Raw genomic sequence first — 20,322 nt, forward strand, 5'->3', positions numbered from 1 at the left:
GCAATAAATAGGTCATAGGGGCAAAAAAAATTACAACTTAGCATTACTACTGGAGTGATATACAGTGGGGGAAAAAAGCATTTCGTCAGCCACCAATTGTGCAAGTTCTCCCACTTAAAAAGATGAGAGAGGCCTGTAATTTTCATCATAGGTACACTTCAACTATGACAGACAAAATGAGAGAAAAAAAATCCAGAAAATCACATTGTAGGATTTTTAATGAATTTATTTGCAAATTATGGTGGAAAATAAGTATTTGATCACCTACAAACAAGCAAGATTTCTGGCTCTCACAGACCTGTAAGAGGCCCTCGGCAAGGCTCACAAAATAATTTTAGACCCAAGCCACCCGCTGTACCCAGACTTTGAACTACTCCCCTCTGGGCGCAGGTATAGGGCACCCCTAGGCAGGAAAAACAGAACTAGACAATAATTTGTGGCAGGTGTGATATCCCTCCTAAATAGCTTGGGCTCATGTTACTATTGACCAAGGCCAGCAGGCTCTTTTTATTTGTATGAAAGTTGTATTGTCAATTTGTTTTGTATTTAAACGCCACTTTAAACATGTACATGACACTGCAAAAAAAATTCCCCATGGGGACAATAAAGTCAGTAAAGTCTGTAGAGCTAAATCAATAAAAAATATAGCTGAAATGTTCAGGCTTTGTCATCCTGTGATCAAAATAGACTAGATTATTATGGATAAGAGAGAGAATATTTTTACTTGTCAAATGGAAATCAAGTATCGATCATCATGTCACCAGAGTAAGACCCTCAATATTTATTGGAAAGCAGCATGAAACTCATCACCGTACACTTTCACCACCCTATGAAGTTCATCATACATGATTTAATCTGTAGCCTAATAAACTGCATGCTTTACCGAGTCGTAGTGGGAGGACCACACACCATATCATCGTGTGACTCAAAATTTCCTTCGATATGATGGTTATTATATCAATATTTGCTCATGAAGGCGTTTCCACCGCCATTCCCACATAATACACAAAATGATCCCACAAATGATCTTCCAGCATTTATAAAATTACAACCAAACTTCCTGTTTCCATCACAGCCTTCGTGATATTTTTTATATGATATGACTTTACTCTCATAAAAACTGTGGATGGAAAGGCGTGTAAACATGTCTCTCTTTCAACAGTTTGTGCTTTAGTAAGGTTGGTCTCTTAGCAGTCATTGCTATGGTTATTAACTGTACTGTACAGATGGAATGTAAATCCCAGAATATTCATTTGGTAGTGGCAGCAGCAGAGAAGTTTTCGGGAGAGACAGATTTACTGCAGAAGAGCTACAGGATGTTGAATAATTTTTTCTGGGTCCCAAATGTGTAATTCACACTTATTTATTTATTTGCACCAAAGATAACAAGTGATAGACAACAACACAGATAAAAAAAAACATATTTAAAAAAACGGTGTGCTGGTGTGGTTGGAAGCCCAAGGGCTTGTATGAAAACCACAACCAAAAAAACGAAACAATATACAATACAAAAATAAAAAAGATAACAAAACCTACTAATTATAAATGTATAAATGAATTTATCAGTGATCACGAGAAAAAAAAAAATATATATTTGTTTTGTTTAAATGTGTGTCTGCATGGCATCGATGATAATAACGAGAAATCATTTTTTTGTGTTTCTATGAAACAGAAGGAGCGTGCTTTGCGCATCAAAATGTTGGATTGGAATGTGTCGTGTGTGGATCTTCAAAGCAGGGTGTTATCTCTGGGGTGGCGTTAGAATTAAGTTCAAAGGATATACGTGAAGAATTGGATCAAGTGGTTGGTGCACAACAACTAACTCACATGGTAGATGGAGTGTGGAAGCCCAGTCCATCCATTCTATTGTTTAAAAAAAAATGAAGAGTCTCTCCCTTCTCACGTGTATTTGGGTTGGATGCCCAAACCCATGCAGTGTGATAAATGTAAATGATTTGGTCATGTGTCAAGTGTATGTAGACAGGAGGAGTATTACATGCCAGCTGAGCTTAAATGCTGCAATTGTGGTGGTGAATATGCATCTGAACTTCTGAAGTGTCCTGTTAGGGTGAAGGAGATGGAGGTGGCAAGAATAAGAGCTGTCCAGAATGTCTCCTATCTGGAGGCGAGAAGAGCGGAAGAAAGGAGTGAAGTTGAATAAGTAATGGTAGTTCCTTGTCAAAATGGTAGGCTTTTGTATTTTGTATTATCTCTGCCCCCCCCCCCCCCCAATGGAATATATATTATTTTGTTTTTGTTTCAATACCCTGTACAGTAAGGTGGCAGCAATACAACAATAGATTTTGTCTGCCATAAAACTTTAAAGAAGAAGAAGAACTCTGTTTTCCAGAGGATCACAGGCGCCCATTCTCCAAATGCCCTAATGGGTTGTTGATGTGTGTAGCAGTGGTGGGACAACGAGAAAGGATTTTCTGGAAAGCTGGCTGAAGCAGATGATGAAGTGAATTCTGAATCTAATGGTGGTAGAATCAAGAAGAAATGGAATATTGTCCAAAATAAAGGAAAACAGCGAAGTAGATAACAGTGATGAGAATGTCACTTCGTATCTTGTAGGAGTATAGTTTGTAAATCAGGAGCAGCTGATTGAATTACCAATCTTGAGGAATCCATTTGAGATATCCAAATTGGTGGCGAGAGTGCTGGGTAGAGTGAAGGTTGTGAGGATCACGAGAGGCGGGCTTGTTTCGATTTTTTTGTGTCTCTGAGGATCAGAATGAATGTCTGTTGCGTCTCACCCGATTTTACAAGTGTCGTGTGTGTCTCTTAGAAACAGGGCACCCCTCAAGGGGGTTATATCTGGAGTCTCGTAGGAAGTAGATGTTTAAGAAATGAAAAATATTCCTGGAGTGATTGATGCACGTTGGATGAATCGTGTGGTGAGTGAAGAAAAATGAAGAGTCTATATGTTCTTTTGTATTTTGATATGGAGTCTCTCCCTACTCAAGTGCAGTTAGGGTATATTAACTACAGAATCGGAGCATTTATCCCAAGACCAATGCTTTTGGTCATGTTTCAAGTGTTTGCAGAAGGGAGAAGCCGAAATGTCCAAGTTCTGGAAAATATCATATGCGTTATAAAAGTGTTGCAATTGTGGTGGGAACCATGAAGCCACGTCTTTCGAATGCCCAAAGTCAGAGCTATCCAGAGCATATCATACGCAGCAGCTGTTAATAAAAGGAGTGTCCTGTGTGGCTCAGTCGGTAGAGCATGGCGCTTGCAACGCCAAGCGTCGTGGGTTCGATTCCCGCTGGGGCCACCCATATGTAAAAGTAGTGGCCCCAGCCGACTTGTAAGTCGCTTTGGACAAAAGCGTCTGCTAAATGGGATATAAAAAAAGGGTTGAGGGTTTGAATGGTGCACTTGAAGAGTCCATAGTGGTGGATAGATCTTCACTGCAGGCTGCAGGGGTTGCCTTTCACCAGCTGGATCCTGACATTTTAAAGGTTAAGAAGGTGGACTTTGTGGCCTTTATAGCTATGGTGATAAATTGCACGGCCAAGGTGGAGAGAAAGTCCAGGAAGATAGAAATCATTGTAGAAGTGTCAGAGCGTTTCCTGGGGCGGAAAGATTTCTCTGCGAAGGAGTTATATGGAATATTATCACAAGCCGTAGCACCCTCTCAGGCCCTAGAGCCTGAGAAGGGACATATGGAGAATTGAAAGAAGTGGGAGTTTAATTTTGTTTTGTCAATGTACTATTTTTTTTAAATTTAGGCGTTAGTTTCCCTATCATGAATGGGGGCTCCCAAGTGTCGCAGCGGTCTATGGCACTGCATCTCAGTGTCACTACGGACCCTGGTTCAATTCCATGCTTTATCACAACAGCCTGATTGGGAGTCCCATTGGGCAGTGCACAATTGATCTAGCGTCGTCGTGGTGAAGGGTTTGGGCGGGGTAGGCCGTGATTTGTAAATAAGAATGTGTTCTTAATTGACTTGCCTAGTTAAATAAAATGTATGCATTTTCTTTTGACCTTATTTTGGTTTCAACCCGTCCAGTTGGTGGCGGCAATACACCTTGTTGGGTTGTAGTCCGCCATAAAACCCACAGAAGAACTCTGTGCGTCTCTGCTAGGAGTTCCACTGTTTGTAACCGATAAAGGTAGAACCACTTGCCAAAATGTTTCGAAGAAAACTGACAGCGTTGGATTACCATAACCCCTCTGGATTTGACTGCAACGGTAGCTATAACAAAACCACGATAAACAAGCTATCTGCAAGTGAATGACGTGCACTTTCAGAGCCACCCATGGCTATGCTCAGAATGTGTAGCATCTAGCTAGCTAACGTTAGTCGTTACCGTACCGTCTTTTGATGTTACTCTAGTCTAAAACATTTCGATACAGCCATGTCTGTAATATGTATGCATGTTTTGTTTATCTTGACTGTGTTTAATAATACAAAATTATTAACCTGTGAGTCTTGTTAGGTGGTTCAGGTTGTGTGCATTTGCAAAGCTAACTAGCTTTTTGGGAGCTAGCTAAGCCAGATAGTTGGCTAACTAGCATAGCTAGTTTACTAACAGCAGCGCCAGCGAGGCATTGGAGACGGAGAACGCAACTAGGTAATGTTAGATAATTAGCTCACTTTAGCTAGGCTATGGGTGGCATCTGAAAGTGATACTCTCTCTATTCCTTGTTCGTATATTACAAGTGAATTGTCTTAGGAATTTTACAGAATTTTCTTATGCGAATTTCTGCCGGTTCAAAATAAATGAGTGCTTTATATTTGTCCTATTACATAACACATTATTCCCACTGGCTCCCCAGTTATAACACAGCCTATATTATTTCCACTATTTGTGCATCTAGTTATTGTGTCACTGTCTTCATGTTCTGCTTTGCACAGATGAGACAGAGTTCAGGAATTTCATTGTGTGGCTGGAAGACCAGAAAATCAGACACTACAAAATTGAAGACCGGGGCAACCTAAGAAATATCCCCAGCTCGGAATGGCCCAAGTCCTTTGAGCAGGTGAGCAGCAAGACTTGCTGCAGGGTCAGTCAAAGGTCTGTTCATATTACATCTGAGAAATTACAACCTGGATTGTGTTCAGTAGGGCCCACTGTAATACATTTGCGATGGAAAATGAAAATCTGTGTTATTTATTATTGTGCAAGTTCACGTAGTATCTCCATGTTTCATAATTGTCTCCTTACTGAACTGGGTTCTTTTTCCACTTTATCAGCGTATCTAGGAGGATCTGTTCTCAACTACTTCCCTAACTGTTTCCATCACAGGCAAAACAATAGAGCCAGTCCAAGGCCAAATGGTGTCAAGTGTTGCAGATGGAAATCCCATGAATAGAGCAGACATGAATGTTTGTTCTACATGAAATATTTCTATCTGAACATTCCAAAACGTCCTGCTGAACACACCCCAGGATTAGTCTGTAGACCTAATCATCCTAGAATGCTGAAAGCAATCCAATTTACCGGCCTAATCACTGGTCTCTATAGCTGTGACACTCTCTTTTTCATTGGAGAACCTCCATTGGGGTTGTGAAGTTACCATCCAGTTTTCTGTCCAGGAAGCACCCTCTCCACGATTCCTCTTGCTACCAACTGCCATTTTTAAGAAAGTAGCGAGGGGAGAACGGGATGAGGAAAGACTCTTGAGACATAGCACATGTCAGCGCTTGCATCAGAAACCTTTGTCTCCAGGCTTGAATAGTTCCCCAGTGTGATGAGTCTGGACAGTACAGGTTCCTCTGGGTAAGGCATGCTGCTCAAGGAGAAACTACCATTTTTTTCATGAAATGTGAATGGCAGCATTTGAAAACAATTGGTCAGCCATGTCTCACCTGCGGTGTATTCAATAGGAACCAAACAGGGAGGGACCTACGTGCATTTGTCCAATAAATTCACTTTTTAGTTTTACGGTGAGCGCTGATGAATACACAAGCTCTGAATCAAAGAGCTACCTGGTGAGAGCTAGTAACGACTCCACTCCGATGGAGTAAACCATTTTGAAGAAGATTGTATAACGGTTATGGTCTCAGGAACCTTGTATTCAAAGTACCCTGGTTCATATTCTGTAAGGCACACTGTGAGCTTGATTTTCTGTTTCCTACGTAGTATCTTCAAGATGTAAACTGCCCATTCAGTGTCCAAGAGAGACAGGAGTCGGTGGACTGGTTGCTGGGTCTAGCAGTTCGGTTCGAGTATGGAGACAATGGTACTGTACCATCCATTTACTCCTAAAATTATTGAAGGGACTAGTGTTATTGTCCTAGGTGTGATTTGGTACTTTGAATGTCAGCCACTAGATGGTAGCATTGTATTAACAGTGGAAACTTTTTAACTTTGACTGCTCCACCATAAGGGGTCATTTATTTTACCTTTATTTAACTAGGCAAGTCAGTTACGAACAAATTGTTATTTACAATGAAGGCCTAGGAACAGTGGGTTAACAGATTTGTACCTTGTCAGCTCGGGGATTTGATCTTGCAACCTTTCGGTTACTAGTCCAACGCTCTAACCACTAGGCTGCCTGCCTGCCTGCCTAGTGGTTAGAGGGATAATCTAATTGTGGTTCCACCCTCTGTTGCCATACACTGTTGTTAGTGTTCAGGAGTGTTAAATTACTGAGTTTACACACTATTAAAGCAAGTATTTTGTTGTAAAAGTAGTATGTAATAAGTGGGGGGCATGGACTAAGTGGTCACTTTCTGGATGTTGTGTGTCCCACTGGCTCCCCAGTTGAGAAGTACAAGAACTGTCCGCCAGCCACGGCCACCAAGGCGGAGAAACCCTCGGATCCACTCATCCATCTGGACAGTGAGCTTAACCACTCTTTCATCTATTCCTCTATATGCCTATCCTCCTCTCTCCCCTTACCCCTCTACTCATCTCTCTCATCCTCTCTTCACTCCTCTTCCTCTGTCCCTCATGTTTTGTGATAAAATCACCATTGCACACAGCAACTTACCACTGCTATGGGAATGTAGAGGCTGACAGTGGTGACTAGAAACATTGGATACCTCAGGCTCATGTGGTGCCTTTCACTAGCTACTCTTCTAGCGTAGGCACCATTCCTTTGCTTTATGCTCATTATTACCTACCTGGCCTGCTTAGGCTCGACTTCCCTTGAAGATGGTTTATTCCTAGTGATTACATATGGTTATCTTTTGTTTGATTACCATGCAAAACAAGATGATAATCAAACCAACAGGGACAGTTGTGACTCCAGCTGATATTATGAATGTCAACAGGCCCATGTATTGAAAATAAAATAAGTGTTTTAAGTTTTATTGTCACTTGCACAACTACAGTGAAATGACTAACTCTTTCACAATGCAGTAATCAATATTTGTAGTACTATAAAGTAAAGTAGAACACAAACTCACAAGGAATAGAAATGAGAGGAAAACGAGAAAGTAAGCTACTGAATGTACAAGGTCAGTGCGAATACCATATTCACAATGTGCAGGGATCCTGGAGTGGTAGGGGTAGATATGTATAGTGTTAAGGTGACTGGGTGTGTTCCCTTCTTGCGCCGCAAGGCAACAACCCAGATTTTAAGGCTGGCGTGATGGGCCTGGCTAACATGCTGAAGATCCAGCGTCACGACGACTACCTGGTCATGCTGAAGGTGAGAACCAGCAGCCATCAAGCACCATGTCTATGAAGTGGGACAAATGTACTAAGGCCCTTTTCACACTACTGAGCCAAGCTGTGCCTAGCGGTAGTGCGATGGCCTAGTTACGCACCCACCATAGTTACTGGAACCTTGCTGGAAAGGACAATGTAAAATGAAAATATCAGAGCCAGTTCGGATTGGCGCTATACTGTGAAAAGGGTGTTACTCAGTTCTTATGACCATGTTGTAAATGATGACCCTGTGCAGATTTGGTAGCAATGGTGTGGTTATTCCACTTGTCCAACAGGCTATAAGGATACTCATCCAAGAGAGGCTGACCCCAGAAGCTATAGCCAAGGCCAGGCAGTCTAAAGAGGTGAGATACTGAGGCAGATCCACCCTCCCGCCTACACATTTAAACCGCATCAAAATGACAACGGTTTTAAAACGCGATCTGAAAGAATGCCCACAATATTTCAGAACTGGGTCCAAATAGGACAGGTTTTGTATTTTTGGGACCATTTGCACAAGGCAAGCACACTTAAGTGTACAAAACATCTGAGTACTGGTTTAGGATCTGCCTTTTTTAAAATCACAATGAATACAATTATATGGACAGGGGTGGGGGCACTCCTACTCTGAGACACTTGACACAGTGGCTTGTGAAAGTATTCACACCCCTTGGCATTTTTCCAATTTTGTTGCCTTACAACCTGAAATAAAATAAAAATATTTTTTTTGTGTATCCTTTGATTTACATAACATGCCTACCACTTTGAAGATGAAAAATAAAAAATTGTGAAACAAACAAATAAGACAAACTGAAATTGAGCATGCAAAACTATTGACCCCCCCCCAAAGTCAATACTTTGTAGAGCCATCTTTTGCAGCAATTAAAGCTGCAAGTCTCTTGGGGTATGTCTCTATAAGCTTGTCACTTCTAGCCACTGGGATTTTTTTGCCCATTCTTCAAGGCAAAACTGCTCCAGCAAGTTGGATGGGTTCCGCTGGTGTACAGCAATCTTTAAGTCATACCACAGAGTCTCAATTGGATTGAGGTCTGGGCTTTGACTAGGCCATTCTAAGACATTTAAATGTGTCCCCTTAAACCACTCAAGTGTTGCTTTAGCAGTATGCTTAGGATCATTGTCCTGCTGGAAGGTGAACCTCCATCCCAGTCTCAAATCTCTGGAAGACTGAAACAGGTTTCTTTCAAGAATTTCCCTGTATTTAGCGCCATCCATCATTCCTTCAATTCTGACCATTTTTCCAGTCCCTGCCGATTGGGGGGGACATCGAACATGAAGTTCTCGGGGTGATGAGGTGTTAGGTTTCCTTGATGGCCAAAAAGAGTACCTTCCATATGTTTGGGGAGTCTCCCACATGCCTTTTGGCGAACACCAAATGTGTTTGCTTATTATTTTTCTTTAAGCAAGGGCTTTTTTCTGGCCACTCTTCCATAAAGCCCAGTACTGTGGAGTGTACAGTTTAGCTTTATAGCTCCTTCAGGGTTATCTTTGGTCACTTTGTTGCCTCTCTGATTTAATGCCCTCCTTGCCTGGTCTGTGAGTTTTGGTGGGTGGCCCTCTCTTGGCAGGTTTGTGGTGCCATATTCTTTCCATTTATTTTTAAAATAATGGATTTAATGGTGCTCTGTGGGATGTTCAAAGTTTCAGATTTTTTTTTTATAGCCCAACCCTGATCTGTACTTCTCCGCAACTTTGTCCCTGGCCTGTTTGGAGAGCTCCTTGGTCTTCATGGTGCCGCTTGCTTGGTGGTGCCCCTTGCTTAGTGGCGTTGCAGACTCTGGGGCCTTTCAGAACAGGTGTATGTATATGAGATTGTGATAGGTCATGTGACATTTAGATTGCACACAGGTGGACTTTATTTAACTATGTGACTTCTGAAGGTATTTGGTTGCACCAGATCTTATTTAGGGGCTTCATAGTAAAGGGGGTGAAAGCATATGCACCCAAGACTTTTCAGTTGTATTTTATTTTTTTGAACAAGTTTTCATTTCACTTCAATTTTGACTTTTTTGTATGTCCATTATATGAAATCCAAATAAAAAATCTATTTAAATTGCAGGTTGTATTGCAACAAAATAGGAATGACCCCAAGGGGTTTAATACTTTTGCAAGGCACTGTACATAGAGCTTCAGTGTGATGGGTTAGGCCTGTGTGCAGTGGTCTGGAAGTCATCTCCGTGGCTACGCTATTTTAAGAGGACTGCTGTATATTGGCACTTCCTGTGTCCCCTAATTGCTGTGATGTCTATTCCTGTTTTTACCTCAAGGGTCTCCCCGTGGCCTTGGACAAGCACATCCTTGGCTTTGATACTGGAGGTGAGTGCTCGCAGTCGAGTATTTTAAGTAATGCACACGAGACACATTTCAAACGGCAGTGTTTTATCCTCAAAGGGACTAGTCCCTAAATGACATTTTGAAGTACTTCTGTAACTGCAAATGCTTACGCTGTCAATTCCCTGTTGTGCCCAAGATGATTATTATCGTAAGTCTCTACACAGTTTTATTTGACAATTATAAAACGCAATACAAACATGAGGATACAAAGCATTTAAGTAAAGAAACGTATTTCCATTGTGGTCCTCTTCAAACATGTTACACAATCACAGCCAAAAGCTGAATTGCAGTAAATGTCACATGGCCCAAATAATTAAATACTGCAAATACCAAAACAACACATTTGAATAGTCCTCCAGATAAGTGGTTGTTCCTTGGGAATAGCTTGCAGAACTAGCCAGCCAGCTTTCTTCACTGTCCAAACCACGTTGGTTGCGACCACTGGCTCCGCCTTGCCTTGCAAATCTTTCCACTGCTTAGCCACCCTCGCTGAGTTAAATCGCATCCCGTACCACCTCAGTCCAAGTAATCTCCAGTGGTGTTCTCCAGGCTGAATTGTCTCCCAGTCCCAATGTAGCAGGCTTCCATTACAGCGACACGATTCAACACTGTCCAAGCTGTCCGACACCTCAAGAGGACATCCCCGGCATGAGCTCCCCAAATCAAAACTGCATTGACAAAGCTAGCTGTAAAGCAAGCTAGCAGTGCAATCAATCTAATAATCGATTTATTATATTATTGAAAATATGATTTCAGATCACGAGATGTGTGATCGCAATCTTCCTAAAACAACATAATAAAATGAACAATACATTTGCAGGAGCTAACAACCCAGCTAGGCTGCCCCCTAGGGCACCATGGCAAACCTGTTCTGTCCTATTGATATGATTGACAGAATAGTAATGGAATTTATCTTGACTACTGTTGATGTAGGATTGCTAGGGCCATCACATAGTCGAGATCTGATCCAGATCTGTTGGAGATGCATCCGGGCAAAGAAAACGACATGGAATGTGTCAGTGGAGAAGAGTGACATTTTCTTGTGAACCACTGTTTGAAGTGGCCTGTCATGTCAACATAATCAAGCTGTGTCAGTGCAGGAGTTGTACTTGTACTTGCCGAGAAGTATGTACAATACCGTTCAAAAGTTCTGGATCACTTAGAAATGTCCTTGTTTTTGAAAGTAATGCTTTTTATTTTTTGGGGGATCCATTTAAAGATCAAATTGATCAGAAATACAGTATAGACATTGTTAATGTTGTAAATAACTATTGTTGCTGGAAACGGCTTTTTTTTTTTTTTTCAGGACCCTGTCTTTCAAAGATAATTCGTAAAAATCAAAATATCTTCATTGTAAAGGGTTTAAACACTGTTTCCTATGCTTGTTCAATGAACTATAAACAATTAATGAACATGCACCTGTGGAACGGTCGTTCAGACACTAACAGTTCACAGCTGGTGGTCAGTTATGAAAACTTAGGACACTAAAGACGCCTTTCTACGGACTCTGAAAAACACCAAACGAAAGATGCCCAGGGTCCCTGCTCATCTGTGTGAATGTGCCATTTGTCATGCTGCAAGGAGGTACGAGGACAGCAGATGTGGCCAGGGCAATAAATAAATTGCAATATCCGTACTGTGAGACGCCTAAGACAAAGCTACAGGGAGACAGGACGGACAGCTGATCGTCCTCGCATAACAACACGTGCACAGGATCGGTACATCGAACATCACACCTGCGGGACAGGTACAGGATGGCAACTACTGCCCGCGTTACACCAGGAACGCACAATCCCTCCATCAGTGCTGAGAGAGGCTGGACTGAGGGCTTGTAGGCCTGTTGTAAGGCAGGTCCTCACCAGACGTCACCGGCAACAACGTCGTCTACAGGCACAAACCCACCGTTGCTGGACCAGACAGGACTGGCAAAAAGTGCTCTTCACTGACGAGTCGCGGTTGATGGTCAGATATGCGTTTATTGTCGAAGGAATGAGCGTTACACCGAGGCCTGTACTCTGGAGCGGGTTCGATTTTTGGAGGTGGAGGTTCTGTCATGGTCTGGGGCGGTGTGTCACTGCATCATCGGACTGTGCCTGCAATGGCGACAAGCTATCTCAACGCTGTGCGTTACAGGGAAGACATCCTCCTCCCTCGTGGTACCCTTCCTGTATGCTCATCCTGACATGACCCTCCAGCATGACAATTCCACCAGCCATACTGCTCGTTCTGTGTGTGATTTCATGCAAGACCGGAATGTCAGTGTTCTGCCATGGCCAGTGAAGAGCCCGGATCTCAATCCCATTGGGCACGTCTGGGACGTTCAGGGACACATTCCATTTCTGTTAGTCACATCTCTGTGGAACTTGCTCAGTTTGTCTGTTGAATTTTATGTTCATACAAATATTGACACACAAATGCAGTTGACAGTGAGGATGTTTCTTGTTTTTGCTGAGTTTATATTTCCTGAATGGATTATCTACATAGGTGTACAGAGGCCCATTATCAGCAACCATCAGTCCTATGTTCCAATGGCACGTTGTGTTAGCTAATCCAGGTTTATAATTTTAAAAGGCTAATTGATCATGACAGAACCCTTTTCCAATTACGTTAGCACTGCTGAAAACTGGTGACTAAAGAAATAAAACTGTCTTTCTTTAGACTAGTTGAGTATCTGTAGCATCAGCATTTGTGGGTTTGATTACAGGCTCAAAATGTCCAGAAACAACTTTTTAGCTAACACAACCTGCCATTGGAACACAGGAGTGATGGTTGCTGATAAATGTAGATATTCCATAAAATCAGCTTTTTCCAGCTACAATAGTAATTCAGAACATGAACCTACACTGTATTTCTGATCAATTTGATGGTCAAAATATGCTTTTCTTTCAAAAACAAGGACATTTCTAAGTAACCCCAAGCTTTTGAACGGTAGTGTATGTATGGAAGTTTTTAATTTTTTTCGGGTCACTACAAATGGCTTTTTTTAATTTTATTTTTAACACAGCATTTAGAACCTAGGGAAAACAAAATCATGATTGCATGCATCCTTAATCCTGTCAACGTATGAATGTAGGAATACAAGAATTCAACTGTGACCTTGATCACTGACTGAGCATAATCTCATGTCCTGGAACACGGCCTCCAAACTGTGTGCTGCTCTTTTCTCTGCAGACGCTACCCTGAACGAGGCGGCTCAGATCCTGCGTCTGCTCCACATTGAGGAGCTGCGAGACCTGCAGACCCGGATCAACGAGGCTATCGTAGCTGTCCAGGCCATCATCGCAGACCCCAAGACAGACCACCGCCTGGGCAAGGTCGGCAGATGACCTGGCCTGCCTGAACCCTTGACCTCTGCCCTATAACTCCCAATACACGCAGTCTGTGGAAAAGCAGTACCAGTCACACAAACTATACATTGTCCAGGACCCTGTTCTTACTCTATTTTCACCTCCCCCTTTTTGATAAGGAGATGGGAGGACTGGAATTAAATTGTCTTGTTTTGGAGGGGGGGAGCCTTTTTTTGGAATGAAAATGTATGAAATAATTATTTTTTTTAAATAAGAAATGTTAAGTTCTCAGATTCTTTGCTGAAATGACCCATTTCTGTTTAAGTCCTGAATCACATTTTATTGTTATAAATATCACATCTTATAAAAAAGGATTAAAATAAAATATGGTAAAACAGATATTTGAGAAGACAATTCTTATTAGTTCACAGAATACTCATACTGCATTGCTGTGTGTTCATTCAATACACATTGACAGTTATAACAGGACTTATGGCTCAAAGATCTTATTTTAAAGCTATTTTCTTTAAAAGTCACATACAAAAATACAGTAGAAAGTAAGAAATGAGGTATAAAACAAATGTACAAAACTTTTTTTGCGGGGTGGGGGGGGGTTGTCGCAGTTGGTGTTTTGTAAATTTGCTCTGGTTGGTGGAATACTTGCTCCATCGCGAGTCTTCTTTCGCTGCCTCTGTAGCAGTGTACGACGGAAGGGTTCTCACGGGCAAGCCTGCCAAAATAGCACCATAAACACGATTGTCTCTCATTGTCTCCCTGCAACAGATGACAACCACATTAGGGCCACAGGAAGGATAGCATACATCCTTGACACTCAGCTAAAAAAAAAAAAATTAACGTCAGTCACAGAACAAACATTACTTTCCAAACTTGTCATTTAAAAAAAATCTCCATAAATACCCCTCTTTTTACTTTTCAAGAGTGCTCCCAACAAACGCAAGACTCATCTCATAGGGCTCTTGCCGCTAGATTTCCATGGCTTTGAAGTGCTTTGATGTCTAAGCGAGGACCGGTCAAATTTCGTCACCTAGGTCTGAAGTACAGTGATTTGGCAGCAGGTGCCTTCTACCCATCCCCCGAGGAACTTCCGAGTTGACAGGTTCTGTTTCAAGGCTGTTTGTAAATGCTTCTGTTATTTGGCATTTTACAGTCCGCTCTGATACTGTCACATAACTAAGCTTGTGAGAAAGCAGGGAGCCTTAACGCTGGGGACCATACTTCATCTGCAGAGTTGCAAAAAGATAAGCATTTCAGGCTACACAGACAGCTTTTATCTTACCTGACACCCAAAAAGGCATAAGCCATACAGTACAATTCAAGTGGAACAGTTCATCTGATTTATTTCCACCAGATGTGTAAAACCACTGACAACAATGCTATTGCTGGTGTTCCATATTGTTTTGCAGGCGCTGCATAGATTATCAGATTTCAATGGAGAGGAAAGTGTCTTGTTACCAATTCATATGATATAGCAATCGTCTGAGATGCACAAGCACGACTGCAAAACAGACAACCTGGAACATCACCAATAACATGAGTCAAGATTTGTGTGTGAGCCCACATAATTATGTTTCTGTAGCATGAGGCAGCTTGATGTAAAAGTTGACCCCATGGACAGGATGCTATAAAGATGTACACTGTTACCTTATAGACAGTGGGTGGTAGCTATGGTGACGCCGTACAGGTGAGACCTCTGGTCAGGTAGGTACTCGTCTGTGAACTGGCTGCTGTCCCGACTCAGAGCAATGACTCCGTCCCTACAAACACCACAGAAAAACAAATGCATATTCAAGTTTGAACAAAGTAACCTAATGAAGAGCTCCTGGCCTGTGATGGAGGGCTAGATTCCATCCGTGGTGCTGAAGTTCGGCATTACAGTATGATTGAAATTTAAAGGCAATGTTTCAGCATTTTGCGGGACTGCATTAACGGTAAATGCTTGTGTCGGCTCAATTTGAAATTACTTTTACTTTTCAATCACGCAATCTGTAACACTGAAGCAATACAAATTGAATTGAGCCCTAACTGTTTCTCCCTGGCTTCAAGACAACAGCTAATGATGAACATTACTAGATACTTTCATTCATTGCGCTTGCTTGGACCTCATTGGTCTTTTGTGTTTTGGTACACTATTTTTTTTCAATATAAATTGTATTCACAATTCAGCTGGTTGCTGCCAGTTGTGCAATGTATTGTTGAAGATTGGTTAAAAAAAACACATACCATTACACTGAACCTAAGAATAACACTACTTTAAACATTACTTACAGGGTTTGCATGCAAACATTGCACCCATCGACCTCCAAGCACAGCTTAAGTATTTGACATAACTACGACTATTTAAACCCAGATATGTTCCTCTCTTACCTCCTCCAGTCTGTGAAATAGAAGTGGTTGGCATAGAACACCATACTGAATGGGTAGTTTAGGTTGCTGTGGATCACCCTCCTACCCGTCCCATCGGACGCAATGCACTCCAGACGCTTGGTCCCTGTGAGGGAAAGAGGGGAGGACACAGAGAAAAGATAAGAGATTGGGGATGGTAAGGGAGAGATTTTATAGGTTTCATCAGGTTGATAACAGTATAAGTCCCTTTCATAGTATACAGTCTGTATGCATCTGAACTGTGTATCACCTCTTACTCTGCTCCAAAACAGCTTGGCCCCATCCCCACTAACATGCAAACTCGAGAAATGGCCATTATTCAATCACCTCCCAAATTTTGTGACAATACAGAGGGCTCTGTATAGCTCGGCATTGACACGATTGCTTGAGGGTAGGTGGGTGTGGGACCGTGGGAGGTCCTGTATAAACACAAACTCACTTCCTTGAGAACAGCTCTGCTCTGCGAAGCGCAAGAAGTATGAATGCCCTGACTTCCGCAGAGGCCTCATAGCAGTAAATGCTGTACGGCCAATACAGAGCCAGATTGACCATAAATCGGCATTCACATGCTGACCAAACTGGCTCCAGCCGTGCATTTGCTGATTTTGTCTATCCCCACCAGACGAGTTCATGACAAGCAGGTTAAAATACCAAAATCAACTGTAACAACTATCAGTGGTGTATTGCTATCTGGTTTAAATGTCACAAAAGTTTTGAATAGGCTGTATTGCAGCAATTAGGCAACCAAGAAAGGCTAGTGCGTCCCCAACAAATGACAGCAATAGGCTAATGATATTTATTTTACAACTGGTTTACTTATAATCCATTTTAAACTGAGCACACAATTAAAAAAACAGATCAAACTTAATTTAGCCAACAAAAATGTCTCAATACAATGAAACAAAACACACTGCATATAATTCATAAATATGCCTACAATGACATACAGTAATAATAATAATGACAAAATACTCTAAATATGAAAAAATAAATAACGTTCTAAAATTGCAACCTACCTGAATAGCGAGTTGCATGTGCCTGCATTTGGCCGCGCCAACGTTCTTTCCATCTTTGTTCAATACAATAGTAATACTTGTCCAAATTTCACTACAGACACTCTAACTTTTTTGTTTTACTTCAATCAAAAAGGCCTCAATCTTCGCAATCAATAGTAGCCCAAGACTCCTCTCTATCGCCCTCCTCAGCAGCATGCATGTAACGCCTTGATCACACCAACCGTGTCGGTGCATTTGGGTACACCAGAAGTACATTAATTTCCAATGGTGCACTGCAAGGCAGCAGTGTATTCTGTGTGGTGCATACGTTTGATTTATAGAGCGTATGCGTCAAACTGTATGCATAGACAGGTTGAACAGAAATGGTAGCAGAAGGTGAATGTTGAACTTTTGATGCACACATATCCAGATGATGCTGCATGCTGTTGGTGTGATCGACGCGCAAGGCAACAGGAAAGGAGTGAGAGAATGGTGCTAAAGCTTCAAATCAGGACATGTAACTTAGCCAACTTGCTGTTGCTAGCTAATTTGTCCTGGGAGATAAACATTGGGTTGTTATTTTACATGTGGTCCTTTTAAAAATTTTTTTATTATAATTGTAGAATTTGGACCCATTTTGAGTAATACAAAATCTTGTGTTCTCTACTCTACTCCGACAATTAATCCACAGATAAAAATGGAAAACATAGTTATTTGATTAATCTCTCCTCCATAAGGTATGGGCTCTATTTCAAAATATCACTTTTTTTTGTAGAATATTACAGCTGTTATTCCATGTTCCATGTTCTACATGTGAGCACTTGAGGCAGCATAGGCTACTAAGCACAGACTAATAACATAATACAACGTATTAGTGTTTTGTATGTTTTAAAGATCTGTCTTAATTAAATAATCATTTATTTCTTTGTTTTTATTTTACCTTTATTTAACTAGGCAAGTCAGTTAAGAACAAATTGTTATTTTCAATGACGGCCTAGGAACAGTGGGTTAACTGCCTGTTCAAGGGGCAGAATAACAGACTTTCCAGCTCAGGAGTTTTGAACTTGCAATCTTCCTGTTGCTAGTCCAACACTCTAACCACTAGGCTGCCCTATGTGACGTGTATAACACTTGAATTGTGGTGTTTTTGTGGTTTATCGTTTTTACATATAGCCTACAGCAACAAAAGTAATGAAAATATTATTTTTTTATATTCTAATAGTAGGCCTACCTAAAACTTTCATAAACACAACCAAATGAATTTTATTTTGCAATAGCATATATGAAATGTATTTGTTATTAGCAACAATACCATCTCAGTAGTCTCTTACACTTCTTATTAAGCATTGTGAAATGTATAATGATTACAAATGTTTCTATTGCGCGACCAAATCATGGGCTGGTGCCACCAGGTTAAAATGTCTGGAGCCCTGCCCTCCCGAGTGGTGCAGCGGTCTAAGGCACTGCATTTCTGTGCAAGAGGCGTCACTAGAGTCCCTGGTTCAAATCCAGGCTGATACAGTCGGATGTGAGTCCCATAGGGTGGTGTCCCATAGGGTGGTGCCTAATTGGCCCAGCGTCGTCCGGGGCAAGCCGTCATTCTAAATGAGAATTTGTTCTTAACTGACTTGCCTAGTTAAAAAAATCAAAAATAAATAAAAATCGTGATCCAAGATCAGTTTAGCATTTTTTCCCCCTCTTTATGAGAGTGAGGATTTGGGAAAGTAAGCTGGTTCTAGTTATATGCCTTAGGTGTGGTTCTATATGCTCCTAGAGGAGTCACGGGATTCCTACCTGCATCCGCCCAGCACACCTGTCTCGTGGCTGTGTCAAAGGTCAAGGCGTTGGGCAGGCCAATCCCGTCCTTCACTAGCACCTTCCTGCTGTGGCCATCCACTGAGGATCTCTCGATTTTTGGGGCCTCCCTGTTCCAGTCGGTCCAGTAGAGGGTCCTAGAGAGACAACACACAGGTAGAAAGCACTTAGAAAGGGCAATTATGGTGGTGTGGATGGTGGCTCATTTGGTTCATAAATGGTGTGTGCAAGGGTAACTGGTGGGATCGAACCCAGGTCACCTGCTCTCCAACCCAAGTCTTAACTTCCTCTAGATCTGAGGGGGCATTTGCGGTTACAAGTCTCATGGGAGGGAGTGATTCCAAATCAATTCCGCTACACATCAAGGTTGTGGGTTCAATTCCAGCACACACTGAATATGAAACCAGATAGGTATATACAGTGCCTTCAGAAATTTTTTATTGATTAAGTTGAGATTTTGTGTCATTGGACTACACACAATACCCCATAATGTCAAAGTGGAATTATGTTTTTAGAAATGTTTACAAATGAATAATAATAATAACACGCGGAAATGTAATGAGTCAAAAAGTATTCAACCCCTTTGTTATGGCAAGCCTACATACGTTCAGGAGTAAAAATGTGCTTAAGTCACTTAAGTTATCTTGGCAAAGGAGAAATGCTCACTAACAAAAATGTGCAAAAATTGTGCACAATATTTGAGAGAAATAAGTTTTTTCTGTGTATGGAAAAATTTGTGGATATTTTATTTTGCCTCATGAAACATGGGACCAACACTAAATAATAAAAGAAGATAGAACGCTCGAGTTACTCCAGAGCGAACATAAGTCATTGTATTTGGGAAAAGGCCAGGTCTTTGGACGTGACTTCAGTGTAATTTTGCTTCGCGTGATTGGGCTTCATGATTAACCATGTGCTTTTTGATTCCTGAGGCTGGACAGACATGTGCACCCACTCACAGCCAATTCCTCTACCAGATATAAACCCAAATTGAATGTATGGCAAACACAAGCAAACAAACGCATACATTTTGCCGACACAAACACACAAGCCTATATCCTAAATACACATACACAAAACCCATTTCTCACTCACACACAGAACACACAGTCGTGCACTTGTAGCTGTGCTGATTGCTGATCTTGTGGGGCTTAGATAGACAAGACAGGCTCAGAATGTGTGGTTCCTTAGAGGGAGAGAGGGAGGGGGAGAGAGAGAGAGGGAAGGAGAGAGTGGTTGCTTTGGCATTTAGTAAGTAAGTAAGCCTTGTACGAGCCAGAAAGGCTCTTGCCCTATGGACCAATCTCCTGTTTTCCTCCTGTCAGTTTCGCAATACAACTATGTACAGTACCAAAAGTATGTGGATACCTGCTCTCCAAACATCTCATTCCGAAATCATGGGCTTTAATAACATGGAGTTGGCCCCCCATTTGCTCCACTCTTCTGAAAAGGCTTTCCACTAAATGTTGGAACATTGCTGCGGGGACTTGCTTCCATTCAGCCAAAAGAGTATTAGTGAGGTCGGGCACTGATGTTGGGCAATTAGGCCTGGCTCACAGTTGGCATTCCAATTCATCCCAAAGGTGTTCGATGGGGCTGAGGTCAGGGCTCTCTGCAGGCCAGTCAAGTTCTTCCACGCCAATCTTGATAAACCATTTCTTATGGGCCTCACTTTGTGCACGGGGGCATTGTCATGCTGAAATAGGAAAGGGCCTTCCCCAAACTGTTGCCACAAAATTGGAACCACAGAATCGTCTAGAATGTCATTGTATGCTGTAACGTTAAGATTTCCCTTCACTGGAACTAACTCCAATGGCGGCGAGTTTTACACCACTCCAGCCGACACTTGGCATTGCGCAT

At 41.8% G+C, this 20,322-nt stretch overlaps 2 protein-coding genes across 3 annotated transcripts in view; one reads left to right on the forward strand and one right to left on the reverse strand.

Annotated features, from left to right (window-relative positions):
* The first annotated feature begins 4,004 nt into the window (after positions 1-4,004).
* rtraf (RNA transcription, translation and transport factor) lies at positions 4,005-13,648 on the forward strand. 2 transcript variants are annotated; one of them, XM_064954241.1, is made up of 8 exons: positions 4,005-4,200; positions 4,868-4,992; positions 6,096-6,193; positions 6,709-6,797; positions 7,523-7,611; positions 7,907-7,975; positions 9,896-9,944; positions 13,134-13,648. In XM_064954241.1, exons 1-8 carry the CDS (start codon positions 4,140-4,142, stop codon positions 13,286-13,288), a joined length of 735 nt encoding a protein of 244 aa, XP_064810313.1. In that variant the 5' UTR covers positions 4,005-4,139; the 3' UTR covers positions 13,289-13,648. The 2 variants fall into 2 exon arrangements, with proteins under 2 accessions (XP_064810313.1, XP_064810314.1); XM_064954242.1 differs by having other exon boundaries at positions 4,010-4,200; positions 6,096-6,195; positions 6,720-6,797.
* A 102-nt stretch (positions 13,649-13,750) lies between these two features.
* nid2a (nidogen 2a (osteonidogen)) overlaps positions 13,751-20,322 on the reverse strand; it is a 91,008-nt gene continuing 84,436 nt past the window's right edge. Inside the window, exons 22-25 of the mRNA XM_064954240.1 lie at positions 18,442-18,599; positions 15,635-15,758; positions 14,912-15,024; positions 13,751-14,023 (exon numbers count right to left, since the gene is read on the reverse strand). Of these exons, the coding sequence (XP_064810312.1) occupies positions 14,913-15,024; positions 15,635-15,758; positions 18,442-18,599 (394 nt within the window). The 3' untranslated portion in view covers positions 13,751-14,023; position 14,912. The remainder of the gene's footprint in view (positions 14,024-14,911; positions 15,025-15,634; positions 15,759-18,441; positions 18,600-20,322) is intronic.

This window comes from Oncorhynchus masou, chromosome 32 (assembly GCF_036934945.1).
Source record: "Oncorhynchus masou masou isolate Uvic2021 chromosome 32, UVic_Omas_1.1, whole genome shotgun sequence".
NCBI lineage: Eukaryota > Metazoa > Chordata > Actinopteri > Salmoniformes > Salmonidae > Oncorhynchus > Oncorhynchus masou.

Excerpts from the sequence above, each read along its gene's own strand:
- rtraf (XM_064954241.1), top strand. The coding sequence starts at position 4,140 with ATGTTTCGAAGAAAACTGACAGCGTTGGATTACCATAACCCCTCTGGA. Across the intron at positions 6,798-7,522 it reads TCCACTCATCCATCTGGACA|GCAACAACCCAGATTTTAAG; the intron begins GTGAGCTTAACC and ends TTGCGCCGCAAG. Across the intron at positions 9,945-13,133 it reads CCTTGGCTTTGATACTGGAG|ACGCTACCCTGAACGAGGCG; the intron begins GTGAGTGCTCGC and ends TTTTCTCTGCAG.